The sequence below is a fragment of the Archocentrus centrarchus genome, chromosome 6, assembly GCF_007364275.1.
Source record: "Archocentrus centrarchus isolate MPI-CPG fArcCen1 chromosome 6, fArcCen1, whole genome shotgun sequence".
Lineage (NCBI taxonomy): Eukaryota > Metazoa > Chordata > Actinopteri > Cichliformes > Cichlidae > Archocentrus > Archocentrus centrarchus.
In genome coordinates, this window is record NC_044351.1 from 1,453,287 (window position 1) to 1,476,314 (window position 23,028).

General features: G+C 45.2%; 3 protein-coding genes across 4 annotated transcripts; all 3 read right to left on the minus strand.

The window, feature by feature from the left end:
* Window positions 1-1,029: 1,029 nt before the first annotated feature.
* dld (deltaD) lies at window positions 1,030-9,569 on the minus strand. The gene is made up of 14 exons (XM_030730752.1): window positions 9,432-9,569; window positions 8,343-8,418; window positions 7,386-7,465; window positions 7,210-7,278; window positions 6,560-6,629; window positions 6,315-6,415; window positions 6,071-6,214; window positions 5,688-5,789; window positions 5,388-5,578; window positions 5,074-5,244; window positions 4,010-4,199; window positions 3,024-3,161; window positions 1,976-2,065; window positions 1,030-1,794 (listed from the first exon to the last, which is right to left on the minus strand). The coding sequence occupies exons 1-14, from the start codon at window positions 9,468-9,470 to the stop codon at window positions 1,729-1,731; spliced, it is 1,527 nt and encodes a 508-aa protein (XP_030586612.1). The 5' UTR covers window positions 9,471-9,569; the 3' UTR covers window positions 1,030-1,728.
* Window positions 9,570-10,693: 1,124 nt separating this feature from the next.
* LOC115781225 (E3 ubiquitin-protein ligase TRIM21-like) lies at window positions 10,694-14,102 on the minus strand. Its single transcript, XM_030730748.1, has 2 exons — window positions 14,000-14,102; window positions 10,694-13,080 (listed from the first exon to the last, which is right to left on the minus strand). Exon 2 carries the CDS (start codon window positions 13,071-13,073, stop codon window positions 11,403-11,405), a length of 1,671 nt encoding a protein of 556 aa, XP_030586608.1. The 5' UTR covers window positions 13,074-13,080; window positions 14,000-14,102; the 3' UTR covers window positions 10,694-11,402.
* A 338-nt stretch (window positions 14,103-14,440) lies between these two features.
* LOC115781227 (E3 ubiquitin/ISG15 ligase TRIM25-like) lies at window positions 14,441-17,086 on the minus strand. 2 transcript variants are annotated; one of them, XM_030730750.1, is made up of 2 exons: window positions 17,024-17,086; window positions 14,441-16,837 (listed from the first exon to the last, which is right to left on the minus strand). In XM_030730750.1, the coding sequence occupies exon 2, from the start codon at window positions 16,828-16,830 to the stop codon at window positions 15,265-15,267; it is 1,566 nt and encodes a 521-aa protein (XP_030586610.1). In that variant the 5' UTR covers window positions 16,831-16,837; window positions 17,024-17,086; the 3' UTR covers window positions 14,441-15,264. The 2 variants fall into 2 exon arrangements, with proteins under 2 accessions (XP_030586610.1, XP_030586611.1); XM_030730751.1 differs by having other exon boundaries at window positions 16,967-17,036.
* Between the last annotated feature and the right edge of the window lie 5,942 nt (window positions 17,087-23,028).

Below are 23,028 nucleotides of genomic sequence, written 5' to 3' on the forward strand. Positions count from 1 at the left end.
GAAGGCCGATCCGTGACTGATGGTGTTCACCTGTGTTGGGATCATTGTCGTGCTGAAAGATGAAAATGGTGAAAATGTGATGATACTTTTCTGTGTTCAGATCTCCAACACCACCAGCTGAGATGCAGCCCGACAGAGCCTCCACCGTGTTTCACAGATGGCTGCAGACACTCAGTGTTGGACCTCTGCTGACCTCCTCCGTACACACAGACGATGATTTGAACCAAAGATTTGAAATATGGATCCATCCCTCCATCAGACCTGATCCCCTGATGTTCAGTCCAGTTCTGTGTAATGTGGCAGACCTCAGCCTTTCCTCCGTTTCCCTTCCTTAAGAACGGCTTCCTGACAGCCGGCCTTCCACCGAGACCATCTCTGAGGAGGCTTCAGTGAACAGCAGATGATCAGCTGAAGGTCCAGATGAACTCTCAGGTCTTTGCTGGATTTGTTCCTGTTTCTTAAGGAGGTGACTTTCAGATACTGTAGAGTTTTAGGCCTCACACTTCTTTTGTCCTCCGTGTGTCCAGATTCCTCACCTTATTTTTTTAAGGACACACTGCACACCACTCTGAGACCTGCCTAATTTTGGACTAACGGATCTTTGAGAATATTTTATACCTTTTAGACTGTCTTTGACATTTGTCATAGATTTGAAATGGGAACAAATTATGTTTTTGTGACAGAAACAAAGTGCCTAAAAGTTAAAATAGTTTCTTTGCTAAGTTGTGTTATGTGTAGACACAACACAGGTTTACTCCATGAGTTTGGAGCGTATTTATTTATTTAGCAGCATATTTAAGTAGAACTTTGTTTTCTAAATATCAAAGTGAATTTTGAACATTTGAGTTTGGAGCATGTGTTACAGAGAAGTCATGCCTTACTCTGTATAGAAACTTGTATGGTCACTTTTTCTTATGCACTACATAAAGTTATGAAAAAGCTCCCACTTAGTGTCACACTGCCCCCCCCAGTTAAGAGCAGTGAAAGTTACCAGATGAAGATGCCAGCAGATAAAGCGACACAGTGACGTCTGATTTACTGCATTTATTGGTTGATGGTGAGATACAGGTCCGAACGAACCACAGCAGAGTAATTAGAGCAGGATACGGTCACCCAGCAACTATCAGCAGCTGATGGGGATGAAAAAGTCCCTCAGAGCTGAAGCTACACAGGAAGCAGCCGCTGAGCTACATTCACTCTCATCAAACGTCTATTTCTGCACAAATCTGTGACATCAGTCAGTGAGAACCTGGAAAAAAAAGTCAGGAGCTCATCTTCAGTGGTTGGACACTGGCTGTGATGTCACCAATTTGGGCGGGGCAAGAATCTATTTCAAAATGTAAAACCCGCAGTTGTGAATATTCGAGCAGCTCGTTTCCATCAGATTTGTTCCATGCTGTAAAAAACAAAGACAGAAACATCCTGCTTGCACAAGAGAAACAGCCAAAATACTCCACGCCCTGCAAATGAGTGCATAAAACGCTCTGCTGAGCTCTTAAACTACGTGTGGAAAACAGAAAGTCTGACAGCAGTCAGTGTTTATTTAGCCACCAAACCGCCGTTTATCATTTTATTGAACATTTAAATAACATTAGAGCTAAACTGGTACAGTCTGGATGTACACCGGGGATCCCAGGTGGGTCAAAGTCAGAAGGTTGTTGATGCAGACACACAGCTTTCCGTTTCTCCGCTGTCATGTCTGCTGAAGGTGCGACAGCGGCTGGCAGATCAGAAGTTGATGGCTTTGCCAAAGGAAGCGGCCAGGTTGGCTTCTCTGAACGCCTCGGACACCGTCTGCAGGAGGAGAGAGGAGAGAGCGGTGGCTGAAAGAGGTCACGATGCAACAGGATTCTGAGGTTTTTTATTTGGGATGTCCCTCTTAACTGCTGATCTCTTTAACACAAACTAAAAATGCATTTCATTCCTGAGGCCCTCACATACGCCCTGCGGCATGTCGTGTGTGATGAGAACGTACGGGGTGGGCGTGGCAGACTCTGGCGACGTCCTCACAGGAAGCTCCGTACTCCATGGCCAAAGCAGCTTCATTGATCATCTCTCCTGCTCCCTGCAGGGAAACAAGCAGCAGCGGCCGGTTTAACACCCGTCAGCTTCTCTTTGGCTGTTTTTACATTTTGATGAGAGGGCGGAGTCCTAGGTTATCAATTAATGTTAGCTAGCTTGGTTAGCAAGCTGGTGTTCCACAGACAGCTTCCAATTAATGCTAACAAAGAGACGGACAAAACGGTGAAATCACCAAAGCTGCAGCTCAAATATTTTGGATGCAACAACTAACTTTACAGCACGACACTGTCAGTCAGACAACTGCAATAAAAACACACTGACAGGACAAACAGCAAAAGTCTTCAAACACTCCACGGCACCTAAAATTAGGGCGTTACCCCTGAGACTGCCTGAAAAATCCTTTGTTCCAGAGCTAAAACATCCAAATTCCAAGGCAGGGAAGACCCTGTGTGTGCTTTCACTGCACCAACATCCTGCATACGAGTTCTTTCCAGCTCATACAGTCAGGAACATCACAGGGAAAAAAAGGATTAAAGAAGGCTGCATTTCATTAGGAGGCGTCTGCTGCCATGAAGCACGTGTTGGCAGAGATCGCAGACCTGCACTGGGCTGGACGCGGTTAAAGGTAACTACAGGTGACGTCTGTCCTGCAGGGAGCGGCCCGAATGCTTTTACAGTGTTCACATGTGCAGTAATGACAGAGATGCAAAACAAACAACAACAAAAAAGGCAACTGCCATTTTCATATGTGGCTGATATCCTACATAAACACTCGAGAGCTGTAAACACTCAGTGCCCATCATCATCATCATCATCATCATCTCACTCCCACATGGCAAAATGTGTATTTGATTGAGTAGCTGATCCTTTATAGAGACTGTCTGAGCCCATTAACACCGGGTCCACCTACGCAGGTGTTTTTACATTAAAGGCTAGCATGATCATCAGCCAGCTTGGTATTCAGAGCAGGACTGACAGACGGTTTGAGATGAAGCGCTTACTGATCCAAGGATGTGAGCTCCCAGCATCCTGTCTGTCTCCTTGTGGCTGAGAATCTTCACCATGCCGTCGGTGTCAGCGTTGGTTTTGGCTCGGCTGTTGGCTGCGAAGGGGAACTTGCCGACTTTGTACGGGACGCCCTGAGGAGAGGAGGAGTCAGACAGTGAAATACAGCTGGATACGCAGAAGTGAAAGAACACAGAAATATCAGTTTTCATAACCGGGTTAAAAAGCTTTAAATGTTGCACCAGAACCATTCCAGGCTGCCCCCTGTATGTTTGCCGCTCCTACATTACGAATGAACTTTTGCATCCATAGTGAAGCCTGTTTTGGCCTGGATGTGACTCAAAATGTTGGGAAATATCACCATCGTGTGGCTGAGATTGGTGTCTGAAGCTGCTTAGGTTTAATTTTAATCTGTGCTGCTACTCTGTGCATGATCTCTGCTACAGCTCATGCACTTTTTATTTAAACACATTTGCCAACTACAGATATTAGCACTCTGATCCACAGAGACTGAACATGTTTCATTGCACCAACATACAGAATGTGTAACACACCGATTAAGCAGCCGAACTGTTCGTTTTACAGAGAGATCATGCTGGCTTTGTTGGCTTCAGTCATGTTAGCAAAAAGAAATGAGTTTGTATTTCTCTAATTATTTGATGAACTAACTGCTAACCCCATCCTTTAGATGTAATGCTACTACATCACCATCTTGGCTCTTGGCTGCAGATGGCAGCTAAAAAGCTTTAAACCCCCCACGGAGCAGCAGGTAAACTTGGTGAAGCAACTATGAGCAGAGGAGGAGAACAAAACCAGAGCTAAAAGAGTCGATACCTGACTCACACCCATCAGCATCACCTACAAATGACTGATGCTGCTGTGACCCATAACATTAAAAAGGTGATGGTTTGTTTCTGCTGAAGTCCAAAAATCACCGGTTCCCGCAGCAGGATCTGTAGCATGACACCTCCCCGACTCTCACCTCCTCCTTGAGCTGCTCCTCGCTCTTGCCCACCCAGGCCACCTCAGGGTGCGTGTAGATGACAGAGGGAACGCAGTTGTAGTCGATGTGCACAGCGCCGCCCGCCATGCCCTCCACGCAGATGATGCCCTCATCCTCGGCCTTGTGGGCCAACATCGGCCCAGCAACCACGTCACCGATCGCATAAATGCTGAAAGAGGAGAAGACGAAATATCACTAAGCTGTCTGACCCAGGTCAGTTTATGGTCAGCAGGTGAAATAAGAATTGAACACATCACCAATTTCTAAATATTTCTAAAGGTGCTGTTGACATGAAATTCAGTAACAACCCGTCCAATCCACACATGCAAAGGAACTATGGATGTCCATAAATTATGTGTAATAATGAGAAATAACGAAAACAGTATTGAACACATGAAGAGAGGGAGTCATGACACCAGCGGAAATCTATAAGTAATTAGAAAGCAATCCTGCCACTTAGTGCTAATTAATATCAGCGGCTTCAGTCCCAGCTGAAGGCGCCTCATTGCCAAGCTGCCACACAGGAAACGTGACGGGTAAAACCAGCGAGCTCTCGCAACACCTTCATAACCTCACTGTTGCCAAACATCCTGATGGCACTGGTTACACAAGAATTTCTGAACTACTGAAGGCTCCAGTGAGCACCGTCGGGATCATAATCTAGAAGTGGAAAGAACATCATTTCATCATAAACCGGCCACGAGGTTATAAAAATTAAAAAGGTCAATTATGGAATTTTTTTAAACTTGTTTTTCCTCAAATTTCAGGACATCAGCAGCGACACAAATACAGCAGCAGGTTCTCTAACAGAACAGTTCTAATAACTGAATCGCAGTGATGTGATCAAAGGTCGTCTCATAATAGAATTATTGTATTTGTGCTGTTTCAGAAACCAATTTTATGTTCATATGTACTGTGTTCTCAGATATTGATCAAATATTTTTAACTCGGTCACAACATCTTGGCAGGGTAAAGGGGTGAGGATGCACCAAATTGGAGATGCTAACAGGTCATTCTAGCTTTAGGGCCGAGCCCTGTGGTACCTGGGGACTTTGGTCTGGAAGCGGTTGTTGACGGGGATGCGACCCCTGTTGTCCAGCTCGATGCCGACGGCTTCCAGGCCCAGATTCTGGGTGAAAGGTCGTCTCCCGATGCAGACCAGCAGCACGTCACAGGTCAGAGTCTCGTTCTTCCCTCCAGCTGCTGCCTCCACTCTGAAACACACATCAAACCCACGTGGCTGCAACACAAAGCATCACTCCACCAACATTTCAGAATTCAAGACTTTAGACAGTATAAATTACAGCCCACTGACCAACGGGTCAGTAAGAGTCCCAAAAGTCTGAGTTTCACTCACGCCACATCGATCTTGCCGTCGGGCCTCCTGGTGGCTCCCATGACTTTGGTGCTGAGCTTGAACTTGAGGCCCTGCTTCTGCAGGATGCGCTGGAAGCTCTTGGAGATCTCCATGTCGATGCCCATGCCGCCCACGTGGCCCAGGAACTCCACCGCTGTGACATTAGCACCCAGACGCTGCCACACTGACCCCTGCAGGACGGCAGGACAAACACGTCTGACACGTGCAACCCAACTTTCTAACCACACAGATTGAGGCAGGAAATGTTGCTGGTGTAGTTGACGTCATTATGATGCTGACCAGCTCCACCCCGATGACTCCGGCTCCGATCACGATCAGCTCCTCTGGCACTTTCTTCAGGGACAGAGCTCCTGTCGACGACACGATGGACTCTTCATCGATCTAAAGAAACAAAACCCAAACACACATTCAAGAAAGTCAAACGTTTGAATAAACGAGGATTTTGTTAGACGCCTGCTGCCTCGACTCCTCTCCTCACTTCCTCCACTCGCACCTTCAGTGGGAGGGCGTGCAACATGAGTAAAGAGGAGAATTCATAACCTGGGAGATGAGGCGGAGCTAAAGAGTGCCTAGCATTTTCATTTTCTTTCAGAAGGCCCGCCACATTTGTTGGCAGCAGAAAAGCTGCGATGTGTGAAATGGAAGTGCCAGCTGATTTCTACCTGGATGCCTGGGAAGGGTGTGACCTCAGAGCCCGTGGCGATGAGGATGTTCTTAGTGTTGATGACCTGCTCGGTACCATCGTCCGCTGTGGCGGTCACTTGGTTCTTCCCGGTCAACCTCCCAAAACCATTAACGTGGGTCACCTGAAGGGAGCGATGTCACAGCACAGACACTGTTAAAGGTGGTTCAGGGTGTCTGTAACATCTGTGTAAACGAGCACTGAGGTAGAGCGGGAAAACTGACTTTGTTCTGTTTGAATAAATGTGCGATCCCTCCGGTCAGCGCTTTGACCGCCCCGCTCTTCTGAGCCATCATCTTCTCCAGGTTCAGTGAGATGCCTGAAACTGAGAGACAGAGCGGCCGTTCAGCAGTTTTAACCAGTGTTTGCGGAGCTACTCGTCTTCAAGCTTTAAATGTCAATAAGAAAAACAGGTGACATTTAATAAACGTGCATTAACATAAAAACGTGCAGAACAGGTGCAGCTTACTTTCGATGCCCCTGCTTTCAAAGTCCTTGCCGTGAGCCAAGTGGTACAAATAGGAGTTGTTCAGGAGAGCCTGCAGAAACATTTCCATCATGTCTTTATCCATTCAATATAGTTCTATCAGTGGTACGTTCATATTTATATGAAGATCACCTGGTTGAAAATTTACTTTTGTGAAGTTCCTTCTCCTGCCCTCTCTCTGTGAGAGTTAGCCAGTGTTAGCTTGGCTAAACCTCAAACTATCGGCTCATTTTGGAATTCATCAAGATGATAAAGGAAGCTACAGGTAGGTACTGCTGTTTCATGGTGAGCTATAAGCATTATCTCTTTATCCATGGACAGACAACCATCACTGGTTTATTATTATGATAATGGTGTACAAGTTCTGAAAGAGACCAAATCCAAGATAAAAAAACGTACCTGTGTCTCTGGAAAATGATCATACAGAGTGAAAAAACAAACAAACAAAGCTTTTCCTTCTTTTTTCCTATTTGGTGCTGACTGAAACACTAAAAACCAAACCGTGGACCTGAAGAGCGGCTACTAAAACATGATAATTACCAGGCAATGGTTTATGGAAGTTTATCCATGTTTTCCTGCCTCTTACAGATAAGAATCTTGTGAATTTGTGAAGTTTAAAACCGGTTTGTTACCTTCGAGGGGATGCAGCCGACATTGAGACAAGTGCCTCCAAGCGTGGGATTTTTCTCGACACACACTGTCTGTCAAAGGACGATAAACGTCTGCATTATTCACCACAAACTGACATTTGTGACCTGTGAGCCATGGATTTGTTTGTGGCAGCATATTTATCGGGCAGGTGGGTTACCTTGAAGCCGAGCTGCGCAGCTTTGATTGCAGCGACGTAGCCGCCTGGACCGGAGCCCACTACTGTGACGTCTGCATCGACTGCAGAGAAGCAACAGCAGCTTTTAGTGTGAGTTTATACCAGCAGAGCACAACTATGTGATTAGTCTGTTTCAGTTTTGAATCAGAAATTGGGTGTAAGGAAGTGCACACTCCCGTGCTCCTCTTCTTTGCACAGTCCATGAAGTCCAACCCCTACTCTGCCTCTGATCTGATGGACATTCGTCAAATAAAAAGTGGCAGAGGCAGAGTAGGCTAATCATCGGAAATCTGCTTGTTAAGTGTGAGGTCATTCGACATGTCCCAACTGCTCTTTCAGTTCCCAAAAATCAAACACTGAGGTATCACTGGGAGTTAAAATGGTCCAAAGACTTTCAGACTAAACAGCAGCAACAGAGTTTGTGAAGAAGTTCTACCTGCTGGCTAGCTACAGAGCTATGGTTGGTCTGATGCAAACACATTAGCACAGGGCAGAGACAAGTTGGTTTGAGAATGATTTTTCTCTGAAGATTTCAAAAATTTGATGTACTGCACAGTGCTGATAAAAATCTGTAGAGGCTGAGAATGATGATGGAACAGTTTTTGGGAGGTCCTAAAAAAGAACTGCAGCATCTTAAAAAGATGAGAGCCTCATCCAACAGAGGCGGCACGTGGACCAGAAAACATGGTCCAGGTGTCAACAAACAAGATAATACAAATGAGGAAAACCTGTGTGGGTGGGTGTGTGGGTGAGAGAGAGAGAGAAACAGCAGAGGACAGAAGCAGCATGCAAATAAACTGCAATAAAATACAGTCAAAACTCTGCAGAGTTTTAATTATGAGTCTATTTTGACGCAAACAACTGTTCCAACATGTGGCTAAAGTCCAATAAAGGCTGAGCCATTAGACACATTAGATCTCATTTACAGTACACTCATACTTGCTGCTTTGTCGGCGTAGGTTCGGACAGACAGCACTGCAGCTCCATGCACTTTGCAGGGCAAATGGTGGCTCCGCTGTGGGAAAACACACACACACACATATACATAAATAAGCAATATATAAACAAAACTTTACAAAAAAAACCCAAAACAATCTCAGTGCATCAAAATCCAACCACAAGTATCTGTTTACGGTGTCATCTCAGGCTTTCAGGGATCTGCTGCTTATTTGTATTCACTTCACTGCTGTTTCCGTTTAAAGCTGCTTACCCAAACCCTGAAACCAAGTGTGTCAGGATGAAGCAATACTTAAACGTTAATATAAAACGATTATTGTCACGTTATTTTGTTAGATTCATGCATTAGTTTTCATGGAGCTGTTCAGCTGCTTTGCTGCTGCAGTGACAGCTCTCACCTCCGCCGTAGGCAGACTGCCCAGTTAGCAAACAAGCACATTTAAGCAGTAACGTACAGAGCTTCTAAAAACCCAGAAACAGTCCGAAATGATGAGAAACTCACTTGTGAAGCTGTAAGACGACAGCTGAGCTGATGACATAAATTATGAGTTAGGTAACCACTGCAAACTAGCTCACCGAGCTGACATGCCTTAGGGACCTCTGAAGTCATATCAGCGACATGCTTCAGGCCATCTAGACCCCTTTAATTTGAGCAGAATACAAATATCACGTATAAGTTAATGTTTTGCAATGCGAAAAAGCCAACGACGGCTCTTTTCATTATTGCCTTTCCTTCAAAATATTCTGGCAGCATTTAACCACAAAACTGGTAATTTACTTTAAATGTTAACCTTTTTGTTAGTCTTACTCTCGCCGAATGAAAAACATAGTCGTATACAAATAGGAGACATATTAACTAAAAATCAAGCAACGTATTTTGTCAACAACCACCAGAACAGCGCTGAATTGCATGTTTTTCCAGGGCAGTCTGGTGCGCCATCCGCTGTTAGCCGAGCCGCTAGCCCGCAGTGGGCCCCGGGTCTAGAAATACCCCTCTCCGCAACCGAGGCCGGTTTGGAACAGATCCGAGCAACACATACTGGTTAGCGGGTAAATAATATTCATGCATACCGTGGCCAGGGAGCGGTATAACTGCGTCCAGCTCTGCATTTTGTCTGTGTCCCCTCACCGGATCTGTAACCTACAGCAGGCCGAGCAGCCAAGGACTCCCGTCATTGCGCAAGCGCAGTATTGGCCCAGGAAGAGGACACGCCTCTGCGTCGCATCTATTACACGTCAAAGATCGGCTATAGTAAACATTATTTTTTTTAAATAAAGTTTTACAAAACTAAATTTATACAAAAAAAATATTTATTGAACATTGAAGGTTTGCTAAAGTGTGTAAATATGACGTGTATTTATACCAAAAAATAATAGGAAATAATGGGACCTTTCCTGTGACATAACTTATGTTGGCCAGCCGCCCATCGTGCACTGATATGAAAACAATAACAGCATCCAGGGGACACGTGCCTGTCAGACATTAAATTTAATGTGTAGTTATGCAAACAATTTGGCTGCATTTTTAAAGAACTTAAATATAGTTTTAAGCCCTGAAAATGTCACATGGATATCGCCTGTTATGAAGTTCTGTGGGCTCAACATTGGTGGAAAATATCAAATTTTAATCCACCCATTAACTTAAAGGGCCTCTAAGTCAGGAAGGCTTTTGTTTAAATAACAGAGCTTTATGACAGTTATTTTAGAGCAAAGCTGTCTTTGTTTTCTGTGTTCTCACCTGTTGGAACAGAAAAAGTACCCTAATAGCACTTACTGAAAAAGGAAGGTCTCACACGACTCTGTGCAGTCCTGTGAAAAGCTAAGCTCTTTGTAGAACCACCTTAAACTGCAATAAGTTGCAGTAATGGGTTTCAGTATGACGTCATCAGTTTCCCATGTTGTAGTGGAGGAGTTCTGGTCCACTCCTGCATGTAACTCTAGCAGGCAGGAGCGCAGCTATATACTTTCTGAGGTGTATGTAGACACATTTCTGGCGCCCCCCCCCCCCCAAAAAAAAATCAATATAAGTTATATTGTAACTACAGCACACAGTTGAAGAATGACAACAGTCACAATCGAACGTGGCGGCACAGGGGCGCCTAATCAGCACCATACCTCTGTTATTGATCTGCTTAAATACAGAAAATGCAACTAGAGAAATAATTTCCCTGCATTGCTTTGGAGCCCCCCCCCCCCCCCCCCGTGCAGCGCCCCTATGCATTACATATAGTGTATACCCACTTTTTGTGCCACTGCTGGCAGATATCACTATAACACTGCTGTCAAGCTTTTATTTTTTGGAACCACAAAGTTTACATTAACCTGCAGACTGCACATAAAAACAGGACAAAGGTTCTGGGTGTGAAAGGTGGAGGCGCCTTAAGCCTGCAGGAGGCGACGCCTCTGGTTACAAAAAGACATCTAGTTGTATGAAAGTCTGAAAACATGACCCTCTGGGACCTCAGCACACATTATTCTGATGACTTTATGGGCTCAATCACAAGTTTCATTTCTTATTTAATAACAAGAAGTTCAGTTGATTAATTATGGGGTTTTATTAGAGTCAGAAAGGAGGATTATATCCAGGGTATACTCACTGGCACCAACCAACATTTTAGTTAACTGAAAACATGCCAAATAATATTGTGTACTTACAAAATTACATAAAATAATAAATATACAGATATTTGTTTTTAAACACAACCACAAAGATGAAGCATTGCTGCAGGTGTTTATGGAGACTTTACTGAATCTTGTTCATGTCTACATGACTTTGTATTGTAATATGAACTGATCATCACCCACATTATACTTATAAAAACATGTCTCCATGGTGTAGTGCTTACACACAGAGCCAGCCTCAGGGGGAGCTTCGCGTGCCCCTCCCCCTCCCAGGTAAACGGGATGGTTTGAGTCAGGCAGGTTCCTGTTGCCGTGGCAACCCCTTGGAAATAAGGGAGCAGCCATATTTTACTTATTAAAAAAAAAAACAGTTAAATTATAAAAACTGAAACAAAAATTAAATTAGGAAGAAAAATGACATTAAATGGTGCCAGCCATGCTGTCCTGCTCAGTCAGCCTGACAGGCGTGATGGTCAGAGGGGTGGAGTTTTTACCACCAAGGTCCGCTCCGGGACTAAAAAAGGGGCGGAGTTTACCCGTGAAGCGGCAGCCGGTGAAGGAGTAGATCGGAGCAGACTCATCAACTTCATAAAAAGAGATCAGACGCTCCTCGTAATCTACAAAAACCCCCACCTTATCAGGCAACCACTTTAAAATGAGACTGACCGAAGGGTCGTTATTGGCCCTGTAATCTTCGTCGACCCTCAAACTTATCGTCCACAGTTTGTTCTGAGGAATCGCGGTGACGCTTCTCTCCCCGCTGACCGACTCACCAGCCACTCCCAGATCCCACTCTATCTTCTCTTTAACATCAACCTCATAGTAGAACCTCCCAGAGGAGAAGCTCTGCGCTCCTAACACAAAGGAAGAAATCTGATTGTCTTTTCTGTCTTCACTGTCATGCGTCTCCTGATCGCAGCCGTGGACTTGTTTTCCATCTTCAGAGAGCGTGAGTCCGGGTTTTGCTGTGCTGGGATCAAAGGTCACGTCGACTGCATAACGCTGGACCTTCTTATGCTGGGCCTTGAAAAACGTACTCATCTGTTTGTTGAGATTCTTGTCCAGCTGAACCACGGCCCTGAACACAGTCCCCCTGTATGTGGGCAGGGTGACGATGACGTTTGGCCAGTCCCTGGAGGATGGAGGAGCCGTCAGAGACTGGATGTGCGGCTGCAGGTCTTCTTTGGTGTTCGAGAGCTCGTCCATCTTTTCAGACCTCTTATACAGGGCATCGAGCTCCTCTTCCAGCTCTCTGTTGATGTCTTCTACCCGTTTCACAGCTAATTTCCTCCTCTTTTTGATCACCTCTACCACTTCATCTTTGCTTTCATCAATGGTCTGGATCAGAGCTCTGAAGATTTGGCGGCCTTCAGCCATCTCTTTGTTTTCAGAATTCTTACTGACATTCTGGGCAAATCTGATCTCATCAATCTTTGCATATCTTTCTTTAATCATCTCACAGATTTCAGCATCTGCTTTCTCCAGCTCACCGTTCTTTTCTCCAGCTGCTTCTTTCAGAGGGATGATGTCATGCGTCTTGTGGTCTGAAACGAAGCAGAGCAGGCAGATGCTTACCTGGTCAGTTTTGCAGAAGAGTTCGAGCTGTTTATCGTGCTTTGAGCACATACTAACTTCCAGGTTCTCCGTCGGGTCCATCAGCTCGTGTCTCCTCAGGCCAGACATCGTCAGGTGAGGCTTCAGGTGAGCCTCACAGTAGGAAGCGAGACAGACTGTGCAGGACTTCACTGCCATCAGTTTTGTTTCACTGCAGATGTCACAGGGAATGTACCTCACTGTGGAAACCGGATGATCTGATGTGCTGCTGCTGCTGCCGGCAGCTTCCTGTTGAGCCGACTGTCTGAACTGAGCGGCCATCTCTGAGATGAAAGTATTGATACGCAGCTTCGGCCTGACTTTGAAAACCTCCTTACAGTTGGGACAGACGCAAGAGGGGTTAGAGTCCCAGTGCTGAGTGATGCACCTCTTGCAGAAGTTGTGCCCACAGGGAGTGCTGACTGGATCGGTGAACATGTCCAGACAGATGGAGCACAGAAACTGGTCTTCAGACAGCAGACATTTGGCGGACGACATGTCGACCCTGTGAGGACAAACAGGAAGAACCAACAGTCACAACATGTTGTCCTCTTCGCACTGCACCTCTGTGTTTTTGTAGTGCTACGTAATGTACTCCAAAGACATTATTTAAAGAAGAGACGCGGCACTCTCTGTCATCAGTACAAATTTAAGGGAGAGCTTACAAACACTTTGCAGAACCATTCCACTTCCTGTTAATCTGAATGCACAGAAATTTGAGGCAATTCCATCACGGATGCAACAGGGAGCGCGCCGAGAGTCCTCAATGAACAGGAGCTAAACGGCTAAAATAATCTTTTGCCCAATCGACAGCATTTGATTTGTTTTTCAAATACAGCATTGATAAGGTGACCGAATCTAAATAAAACAAGCATCTGATTTTGGTGCTTATAGGTGATGCTGAAATATAAATGGTGGATGTTTTTTTTTTTTTTTTAACTACAACAGAAACCCTTAAAAATGGAACTGTATCCATTGTCTGGATCCCTTCTTCCAATCACAGGAGGAAAACTTCCATAAGGAAAATGTTTCAGTTCCACAGATCTGGATTCATCCTGTCTCAGCTCTACTTTGGTCCTTTTACTGACTGATTATAAAATATAACGTTTCACGCTTGCAAAGAGGTAAACTTCTGCAGATTAATGACTGCATGAAGGAGGAAGGTCAGCTGTTTCAGGTGCAGCAGGGGGGAGGAGTCACAGAGAAAACCTGCAGATGAGTTTAAGAGGATCCACACACACGGATCCACTGTGACTCCTTCATCAGTGAAACAGGTGCACGTTCAGTCACGTTACAGGAGCGAGGTTGGCTCTACCGTGTATTACTCGCCCCGAGGCGCCGCGCATTACCTCAGTGACGCATTACCTCAGTGACGCACTGACGCAGGGCTGTAACTCGCTTTACTGCAGGTATCGCTCGCTCACCTTTACGCTCGCGGCCTGGCTCCACTCCAGCAGTAAACAGAGATTACCTGGTGCCAGAACCGGATGTAACACGGAGCTCCTGTGGTCCTCCTGCTTCTTCTTCTTCGTGTTTGCAGGTTGGTAAACGCTTACCGCCACCAAGCGGTAGTCAAAGGAACCTTTACTAGCTTTTACTTAAAAAAAAAAAATAATTTGAAAATAAAAACCGACCAATGAAGGTGACACAAGCTACAGAGCATAAATTAGCTTATCAACAGGTTTAAATAATTAGCATCTATTACCACATGTAGCTGCTCTCCTGTGATTATTTGGTACTTAAGCTGCATTCTCATGACAATGAATCCGTGTTTTGCTGCATGTATGAAAACATAGAACTAATAACAATGTTTGCTTTTTACATTTTATTTACAACGAAACAGAAGAACTGTGAAGTGACCTGGCAGCCAGCCTGCTAAACCCAGCAACAGACTGAAAGAAGGAAAAGTCGATGAACATCTCCAGTGAAAGTTTTTAGTTCAAGACGAGACTTAATCCAAAAACACCGAGCCTGCACATGTGAGGAACCCTGCTGGAGCTTAAAGAGGACACAGCTGAGAGGGATGAAGCAATGAAAACATCTCATATTTCTAAACATATAAAAACAAAAACCCATCATGAAATGCAGGAAGATGGGACCCAGATGCAGGCTGCAGCCTTTATTATGGCCAGTAACAGTCCACAAAGTAAAGTCCAAAACCAGCAGAGACCACTCTGAACTATCTGAGCTGGAACACACACACACACACACACAGTAATAAAGTGAAAACACCTGGTAACAAGAGACAGCTGAAGTAAAACTAAAGGCGAGGCACGAGGGACAGACTACCAAAATAAAACAGGAAGTAACGGACTAAACACAGAAACAAGAGTATAACACACAAACTTGGCAGAATGATCTGAGGTGGAGGCAACAAAAGTAACAAAATAAAGCCCACGCAGCAGACTGAACTGAAACAAAAACTAAGAAATAATATTAATAAACCAGACACTGAAGTCCATGAAAACTCAAAACAACATAACCATATACAGCTGGTAATTTATAAAAATCCATATTTCTACATTTTTCCCTTCTCTGTGTTTTAACAGCATTAAATGAAGTGCTTATACTAAATCAGATGATGATGCAAAATCTTAGGTGACAACAATTAGATGCTAAATATGAAAATGTGTGTACTTTGTGCTGCCACACATTTTAACCCCCACAAACTGCACTGCAGTGGTTCAGCTCATTGTATCACACAGCTAGAGGAGTGGATGGAAAGGCCGTCATTCGCACAGGGACTGAAGAACGGGTAGAGCTTCTCAGTGAAGGAGCAGTCAGAGGAGCAGATAAGAGCTGCAGTGCTGACGTCGTAAAAGCAGATCAGACCCTTGTCATAATGCACATACACGCCCACCTTCTCAGGCTTCGACCTCAGGGACAGGCTCACCCTTGGCTCGGTGGAAACAACATACCCAGTAGAGCACAGACATAAAGTCCAGTAACCATTGTTGGGGCTCAGCTTGATTTCTCCTTTCACATTGTGCTCTCTGGTCACTCCCAAAGTCCACGTAGACCACTTGTCAACATCAAGCTCAAAGTAAAATCTTCCAGAAGAGAAACTCTGCTTTGATAAGACACATCTACAATCATTCCTATTATGCTGCAGAGGTCTGGGATGAACCATATCAGGATCAAGAGTCACATAACATCTGTACCCCTGGACTCTCTTCAGCTCGCCCTCAAACAGAATCTTCATCTGGTCATTCAGCATCTTCTCCACCTGACTCACGGCTCTCACCACCATCCCTTCATATGGAGGTGGACGGACTCTGGTGTTTGTCCAGTCCTTGGTGGGCGGATCATCTTTCACAGAAGAGAAGTTCTGGATAACGTGGAGGTGGTCTTCAGAGCGTGAGAGCTTCTCCACCTCAGAGCTTCTCTTTGTCAGCTCAAAGATTTCCTGTTTAAGCTCCTTGATGAGGTCTTCAGCCTGTTTCTCTGCTCTTCTTTGCTTCTCTGTGATCTCCTCCATGAACTCCTTCAGACCTCTCTCTACAGCCTCCATCAAATCACCAAAGAACTGCACCCCTCCTTCCAGCTCTCTGTCTGCTTCGTCCTTACTGAGCTGTACAGCGTCTTTAATCTCCTGAATCTTGTTGAGTCTCTTCACGATCATCGCTTGAAGTTCAGCCTCTTTTTTCACAAGCTCAGCCATCTTCACTTCATATTCTTCTTTCAGAGGAACAACATCATGAGTCTTGTGGTTTGAAAGAGAGCAGATAACACAAACACACGACTGGTTGGTCTTACAGAACATCTCCAGCGGTTTATTGTGCATCAAACATATCCTTCTTTCCAGGTTCATAACGGGGTCGATTAGCTGATGTCTCTTCAGGCCTGAAACAGTCTGATGAGGCTCCAGGTGAGTCTCACAGTAGGAGGCCAGACACACCAGGCAGGACTTCAGAGCCTTCAGTTTGGTCCCACTGCAGACATCACAGGGAACCTCTCCTGGTTTGGCAGATTGTTGCTGTGATGAGCTGCTGCTCCTGCTGGCTTCCTGCTGAGCTGACAGCTTGAACTGAGCAGCCATCTCAGAGATGAAAGTGTTGACATGCAGCTCGGGTCTTGTTTTGTACTGCCTTTTACAGATGGGACACCGACACAGAGGACTAATGTCCCAGTGCTGAGTGATGCACGTCTTACAGAAGTTGTGTCCACACGGAGTGCTGACCGGATTCATGAACACATCCAGGCAGATGGAGCACAGAAACTGGTCTTCAGACAGCAGACAGCTGGCAGCAGACATGTCCACGCTGAGGACAGACAGAGCAGGAAGGACGACAAATAAACGTAGTTATAGCACAGCTAAATGACTTACACTTAAACAGCAACTGGGTGTTTAAGTTCCCTTAGTACAGAATAAAAACAGACTGAGTCCTCACAGAGCTTGAATTTTGTGTCCACACTGCGTTTAAAACCCTAAATATAACTGAACTCACGGCTGTTCTGTCGATGCTCGGACGTGCTGGGATACCTCTGACTGACAGAGACACTTGCCTGCAGCTGGCTGTTGGTCTGACAGGCCCTCAGTTTCATTTCAGTAATGTGACGTTGAACCTCGTCTCCTCGTACAGCCTGTTAGTCCAGCTCTGGAGCAGAGGCCTTCCCTTTGTCAAGTTTAAACATGTTTACAGTGACTGGAAGCTGCAGCAAAGCAGTCAAAGGTTATATATGCCCACAGACCAACTGTAATATACAGCAGTTTGGATCCCAGGATTTCTTTGGAAAATATTTCTCTAAACGACGGCAGCTCCATTCCTCACTTCTTATTCCCAGCTCCATACTTTTACTCTTAGACTGTAGCAGAAAAGCTTTGTTTGAGTCACAGTTCAGGATCATTTACCATGAGAAAACTTGCATCATCATTTTAATGTCTGAATCAACACATCAGCAGAAATATGGATTAAATTCTATTGTAGTTATATAGCACCAAATTACAGCAACAGTCACCTCAATGTGCTTTATAGTGTAAGGAGGTTTCTCCCTGTTAACAGGAAGAAACCTCCAGCAGAACCAGGCTCAGAGAGGGGCAGTCATCTGCTGAGAGGGGGGAGAGACAGAGATTAACAACAATTAATGACTAAATGCAGAGTGGGGTATAAACAGAGTGCATCATGGGAACCCCCCAGCAGCCTAGGCCTATAGCAGCATAACTAAGGGAGGGTTCAGGGTCACCTGATCCAGCCCTAACTATAAGCTTGATCATAAAGGAAAGTTTTAAGCCTAATCTTAAAAATAGAGAGGGTGTCTGTCTCCTGAATCCAAGCTGGAAGCTGGTTCCACAGAAGAGGGGCCTGAAAGCTGAAGGCTCTGCCTCCCATTCTACTCTTAAGTATCCTAGGAACCACAAGTAAGCCAGCAGTCTGAGAGCGAAGTGCTCTGTTGGGAGGTGTGATGGCTGTCTACAACCACACAACTGATTTATTTATTTATTTATTTATATTTATATAAATTAAATGTAGAAGGGTTTATTATTGCAGTCCAATACTGAGCTCCCTCCCCAGGTGCCTCAGTCCCCATTCACACCTTTGATCAGGTGACCTCAATCTGCAGGCTTATGGGGACAAGTATTTTACAAATCCTCACCAGTCCAGCAGCATGAACTGAGCCGAGCGTTTGGACCAGTGAATATTATCCTTGAGTGTATGAAATCTTTTTGAGGCAGATCTGGGATGTGTAGCCTGGTTCAGGTGTGTTATACTGGTCCACGCTTTGACTGAAAGCTGCTTGGAGTGGTTGATCAGAGGAACCCAGGTCTCAGCTGTTGGTCATTTGTTCTCTGCAGCTTTCAGTGTGGATAGCAGTTGTTTGACTGCTGTCTCTTTGTTCCTTTGTTTCCTATTATTCAGTCCAAAGGAGAGGAAGACTTTTTCCACTTCTGTGGAGACTGTGGCCTTATTAATGATAGATGACCCAGAGAAGCCCCTGGGCAGCTGTCCACCTGCAGCTGATCACTGGAGAAAGGTGGACATCTGGCTACACTGGAATCCCCAATTATAAGCCTTTTTTTTTACCCACACTAAGACTCTGGTCCACTGTTTTGTTCTTGGTGTTCACATGTGGGTCTACATGTGGGGGTTTGTGGTGAAATGGCCAGTCACAGGAGCACCCTGGGTTGTAGACAGAGTTGGCTCTGAACTGCTGTCCTCAGTCTGTTCTCGGTCTATGGGATCTGGCTGGAGTTGAGTCCCTATTGGTCTCCTCAGTGTCACTAAGTTCAGTTAGCAGGGTCTCCTGTGGTGGTTCCCAGACCTGTTCTGGAGGAGAAGGCCCTGGGCTGGGTTCACTTCCCTCTTTCGGATCATCTGGGCCTCTGGTCAGTTCCGCTAGTGGTTAACAATCGAGGAGCCCTCTGTGGTTTTGGAAAAGTGACTAAAGGCTGAGTTACTGAAGAAGAGGGAGAACGAGAGGGAGAGGTCCCTGCATCTGAGGGCCCATCTCCGGTCGTTCCCCCTCTTTTAAGGGGGACCGCTCTCTTATTTGCTCCGTCATCGTAGTTGTAGACACTGTCTGAGCCCCTGCCTGGTGTGTGTGCACATGGGTCAGAGTTGATACAGATGTAGTTTGGGATTTGGAGTCCATAGTAGTGGTCAAGTGTCACCCAAGAAGGTTGCCTCTGTCTGGGGTTGGATGGGTCCAGCATAAGAATGATGAGGATGCAGGAGAGTTTACATCAGAGGGAGGGATGTCCTGATGTTCTTGAGGCGAGTGGAACGTGCCACACACACAGGCCACACACAGGCCACACACAGGCCACACACAGGCCACACACAGGCCTCACACAGGCCACACACAGGCCACACAGGCCACACACAGGCCACACACAGGCCACACACAGGCCACAGGCCACCACAGGCCACACACAGGCCACACACAGGCCACACACAGGCCACACACAGGCCTCACACAAGCCACACAGGCCACACACAGGCCACACACAGGCCACACACAGGCCACACAGGCCACACACAGGCCACACACAGGCCACACACAGGCCTCACACAGGCACACTGACACTTGGCCTGTTGAGCCTCCTGCACAGATTTTGATGCAGATGCTGAAACACAAACAAAAATGCAGCGAGTCTTCTGAGACTTTTAAATACACCTCAAAGACAAGATTTTGATTCTTAAACCTGCAGTAAGCAGCATTTAATGGAAATATTGAATACATTGACATTTGATATGAGAGTCACAGTGAGGTCAGGTCTTCAGGACATGAGGAGGTTCTGTAGATCAGCTGTTTTATCATGGTGGTAAAGTTTACAGTGTTTTGAACATCTGTAATAACCCGGACCTTCACCTGCAGTTCTGAGTGAGCAGGCTTCTCTAGTTTTAATTTGGATGTTCAGCAGTTCTCAAACTGCTCAAATCTCAATAAGACTTAAAAATACTTCACAAATATATTTGTCATCTGTTGGAATGCACAGAATTTACAATCTTTGATCTGATCCAGTGATCTGTCTGTTTTTCATCACATTTAACATGAAAAAAAAATCACTGAGCTTTCAGAAATCTCCTCTTACCTGTGCTGCAGGTGGAACCTCGGACTCTCCTCCTGCTTTTACCCTTAAATCAAACACATTAGACTTTCCATGAGCTGATCCAAACTGTGCAGTGATGTGGACGTGTATGACTTGTATGTTTTCACTTTGGACTTACGTAGTTGTCTTTGCTGGACCACTCTGGATGTTGTTGGGCGTGGAGCATCCTTTCCTCCTCAGCCTGCTCCTAATATTTGGCCTGTTGGTCCTTTGACAGCGACTTCCACTGTGGACAGAAGAACACACTGTCAGCATCCACACTGCAACTACACATACTGTATACAGGACAGCTGGGACACATGCACAAACATGACCATCAAACATTAGCAGATGCATAAATCTATGTACAGTTACACACTTACCCTCTCTCCCACCACTGCGTTCACAGCTGCACTCCTGCTGATGTTCAGTTCAGCCATGACCTTTGGCCTCTGCTCCTTCAAAAACAGCAGGAAGGCACCGGGTGTCTTCTTGACATCCAGCCGGTCCTCATCCTGCTGCTCATGACGCTTCCTCTGTCTACAGGAATAAAACAGAGTAAGAGTACATGTTACTACTGCGTACAAGTGTGAGGAAAGTATTTTAAAAACACGAGTAGAGCTGCACAGCTGAATCTAAGCTCCATTAAAGGAGGCTGATTACAATAATTCATGCAGGCATGTGCAGATAAATGACAGATACTGCAGACCATGAGCCAGTCCCACTCAAAAAAGGTCTAACAGCAGCAGAGCAAACTCAGTTTGGAGAGGGTGTGCTGAGTGGAGGAGCAGAAGAGGCAAAGTCACACCAACACACCGTTCCTGCACAGAGACAGAGGTAACAAAGTTTATAAAGATGCAGATGTTCAGCAGCTGTGTTCACTTGTGTGTTTTACTTATAGTTCTCTGACAGGACGCAGGTACTGGACCGTGCTATCAGGAATCTGGAGGACACTGTTACACTGGAAACACAAACCACAGAACAGGTGAGCCGACAAGCTGCAATAGTATCATCTATCCACCAGGTGGCAGAATTTACCCTCTCTTTGAGACGTAAGCTGAACCTGAACATGTGACATCTGGGAGATGAAACCACATCTGGAGGATTGAAATATGCAGGTGAATGATCATAATGTTCCTGAATGTGTCTGCTGAGGCTCACAGAGGTCAATAACCACAGTGTGAGATCAGGAGCTTACTGGGTTTGAAGGAGCAGCAGGAGGAACGGTGGCTGCTGCTGCTGCTGCTGCTGTGGGGATGCTGTTTACAGGCCACTGATACAGCAGGTTCTGTGGGGGGAAGGAGAAGGTTCAAAATCCATAATACTGACCCTGAGTACAGCATTTCAAAGACCACATGATGAGCACCACAGAAACATACAGCATGTGAAGAGAGACTGAACCCTTGGTAATCTAATCCTTGTTCTTGAAAGCTTCACTTTGCTCTCCTGCATCATTCTTTTTGAATTATGACCCACTGGCAGTGATTACATTTACTGATCAGCACACCTGCAACCAGTGAATCCTCCAGGCAGACTGTCTGCTGCTGGCAGGTTTTACAGGCATCCCTGTGACAAACTAACATAATATGATGCATTGTTGGAGATTAAATCATCCCAAAGGTGGATTCATTTGTACCAGCAGTGTACTGTGGGACAGTATGTATATGTATATGTATGTTATGTATATTTTTCTGATGATACTGCTGCACTTTTTGCTCAATTTTAAATTCTTTTAATTTCTTAAAATGATGCAAATGACTTAATTCACTGCTCTATCACACAACATCTCAATGACTCAAACTGAACTCTCTGCACTGTGTGTTCAGGTTGAAGGACACAGCAAACAGCCAGACACAAGATTTTGGGATAATGTTTATGTAGAAACACAAATTGTTGGTTAAATGCATCGTGTGTATTCCACTGTGTAAACCTAGATGACCTTAAAAGTATCCATGAGATCAAACAGAACACTTATGATGGGGATAGAAAAGCATCAGGATTCATCTGAAGCAGCATCTCTGCAACAATGCACACACAGAACATTAGCACTGAGACACAGTAGGTTGAAAGCTGTCATTTTATCATATCTGTGTGTTTGCACTCAGAAGACACTTTATTAGGTACACCTTGCTTTAGCCTTCAGAGCTGCCTCAATTCTTCGTGGCATAGATTCAACAACGTGCTGGAAACATTCCTCAAAGGTTTTGGTTCACACAATTTCAACAGTTAAACAACGTTCAATGCTACATCAGTCCAACGTTCAGCCTGAACCTTCAATACAAGCAGGATGCAGTCACACACTGACCAAACTACTGACCCTACCACCCACTCATCAGACTCATCAGACCAGACACATCTTTCCTTTGTTCTGATGTTGGGGAGCCTGTGTGAACTCAGCCTCAGTTAGCTGACAGGAGTGGCACCGAGTGTGATCTTCTGCTGCTGTGGCTCATCTGCTTCAAGGTTCACCATGTTGTGCATTCAGAGATGCTCTCCAGTGTGACTTGATTGTAACAGGTAGATATTTGAGTTACTGTTGGTTTCCTAACAGCTCAGAGCAGTTAGGCTGTTCCCCTCTGACCTGCGGCATCAACAAGGCATTTTCATCCAGACAGTTCGCTGCTTATTTTCTCTTTTTTGGACTTTTCCCTGTAAACCCTCAATGCTACATCAGTCCATCTGGCACATTTAAAGTAACATGAATCACCTTTATTCCAAATTCTGATGCTCAGTTTGAAAATGATCATGTCTACATGCCTAAATGCTCTGAGTTGATGCCTGGGGATTGACTGATTAGAAAAGTGCACTAACCATCAGCTGAACAGAGTCTCTGACATGATGATTATCTAATCATGATCTGTATACATGGCAACACAAGATACACAACTTTGTTCTGAGGTGAAACATGTGACTTGTGTATGT

Bases quoted from the DNA above. Each gene is read 5' to 3' on its own strand.
- dld (XM_030730752.1), bottom strand. From the start codon at position 9,470: ATGCAGAGCTGGACGCAGTTATACCGCTCCCTGGCCACG. The intron at 5,579-5,687 runs GTCAGCATCATA...GCCGTCCTGCAG, and splicing joins GAGTCATCGGGGTGGAGCTG to GGGTCAGTGTGGCAGCGTCT. The intron at 5,245-5,387 runs GTGAGTGAAACT...TGTGTGTTTCAG, and splicing joins GACGGCAAGATCGATGTGGC to AGTGGAGGCAGCAGCTGGAG.
- LOC115781225 (XM_030730748.1), bottom strand. From the start codon at position 13,073: ATGTCGTCCGCCAAATGTCTGCTGTCTGAAGACCAGTTTCTGTGCTCC.
- LOC115781227 (XM_030730750.1), bottom strand. From the start codon at position 16,830: ATGTCTGCTGCCAGCTGTCTGCTGTCTGAAGACCAGTTTCTGTGCTCC.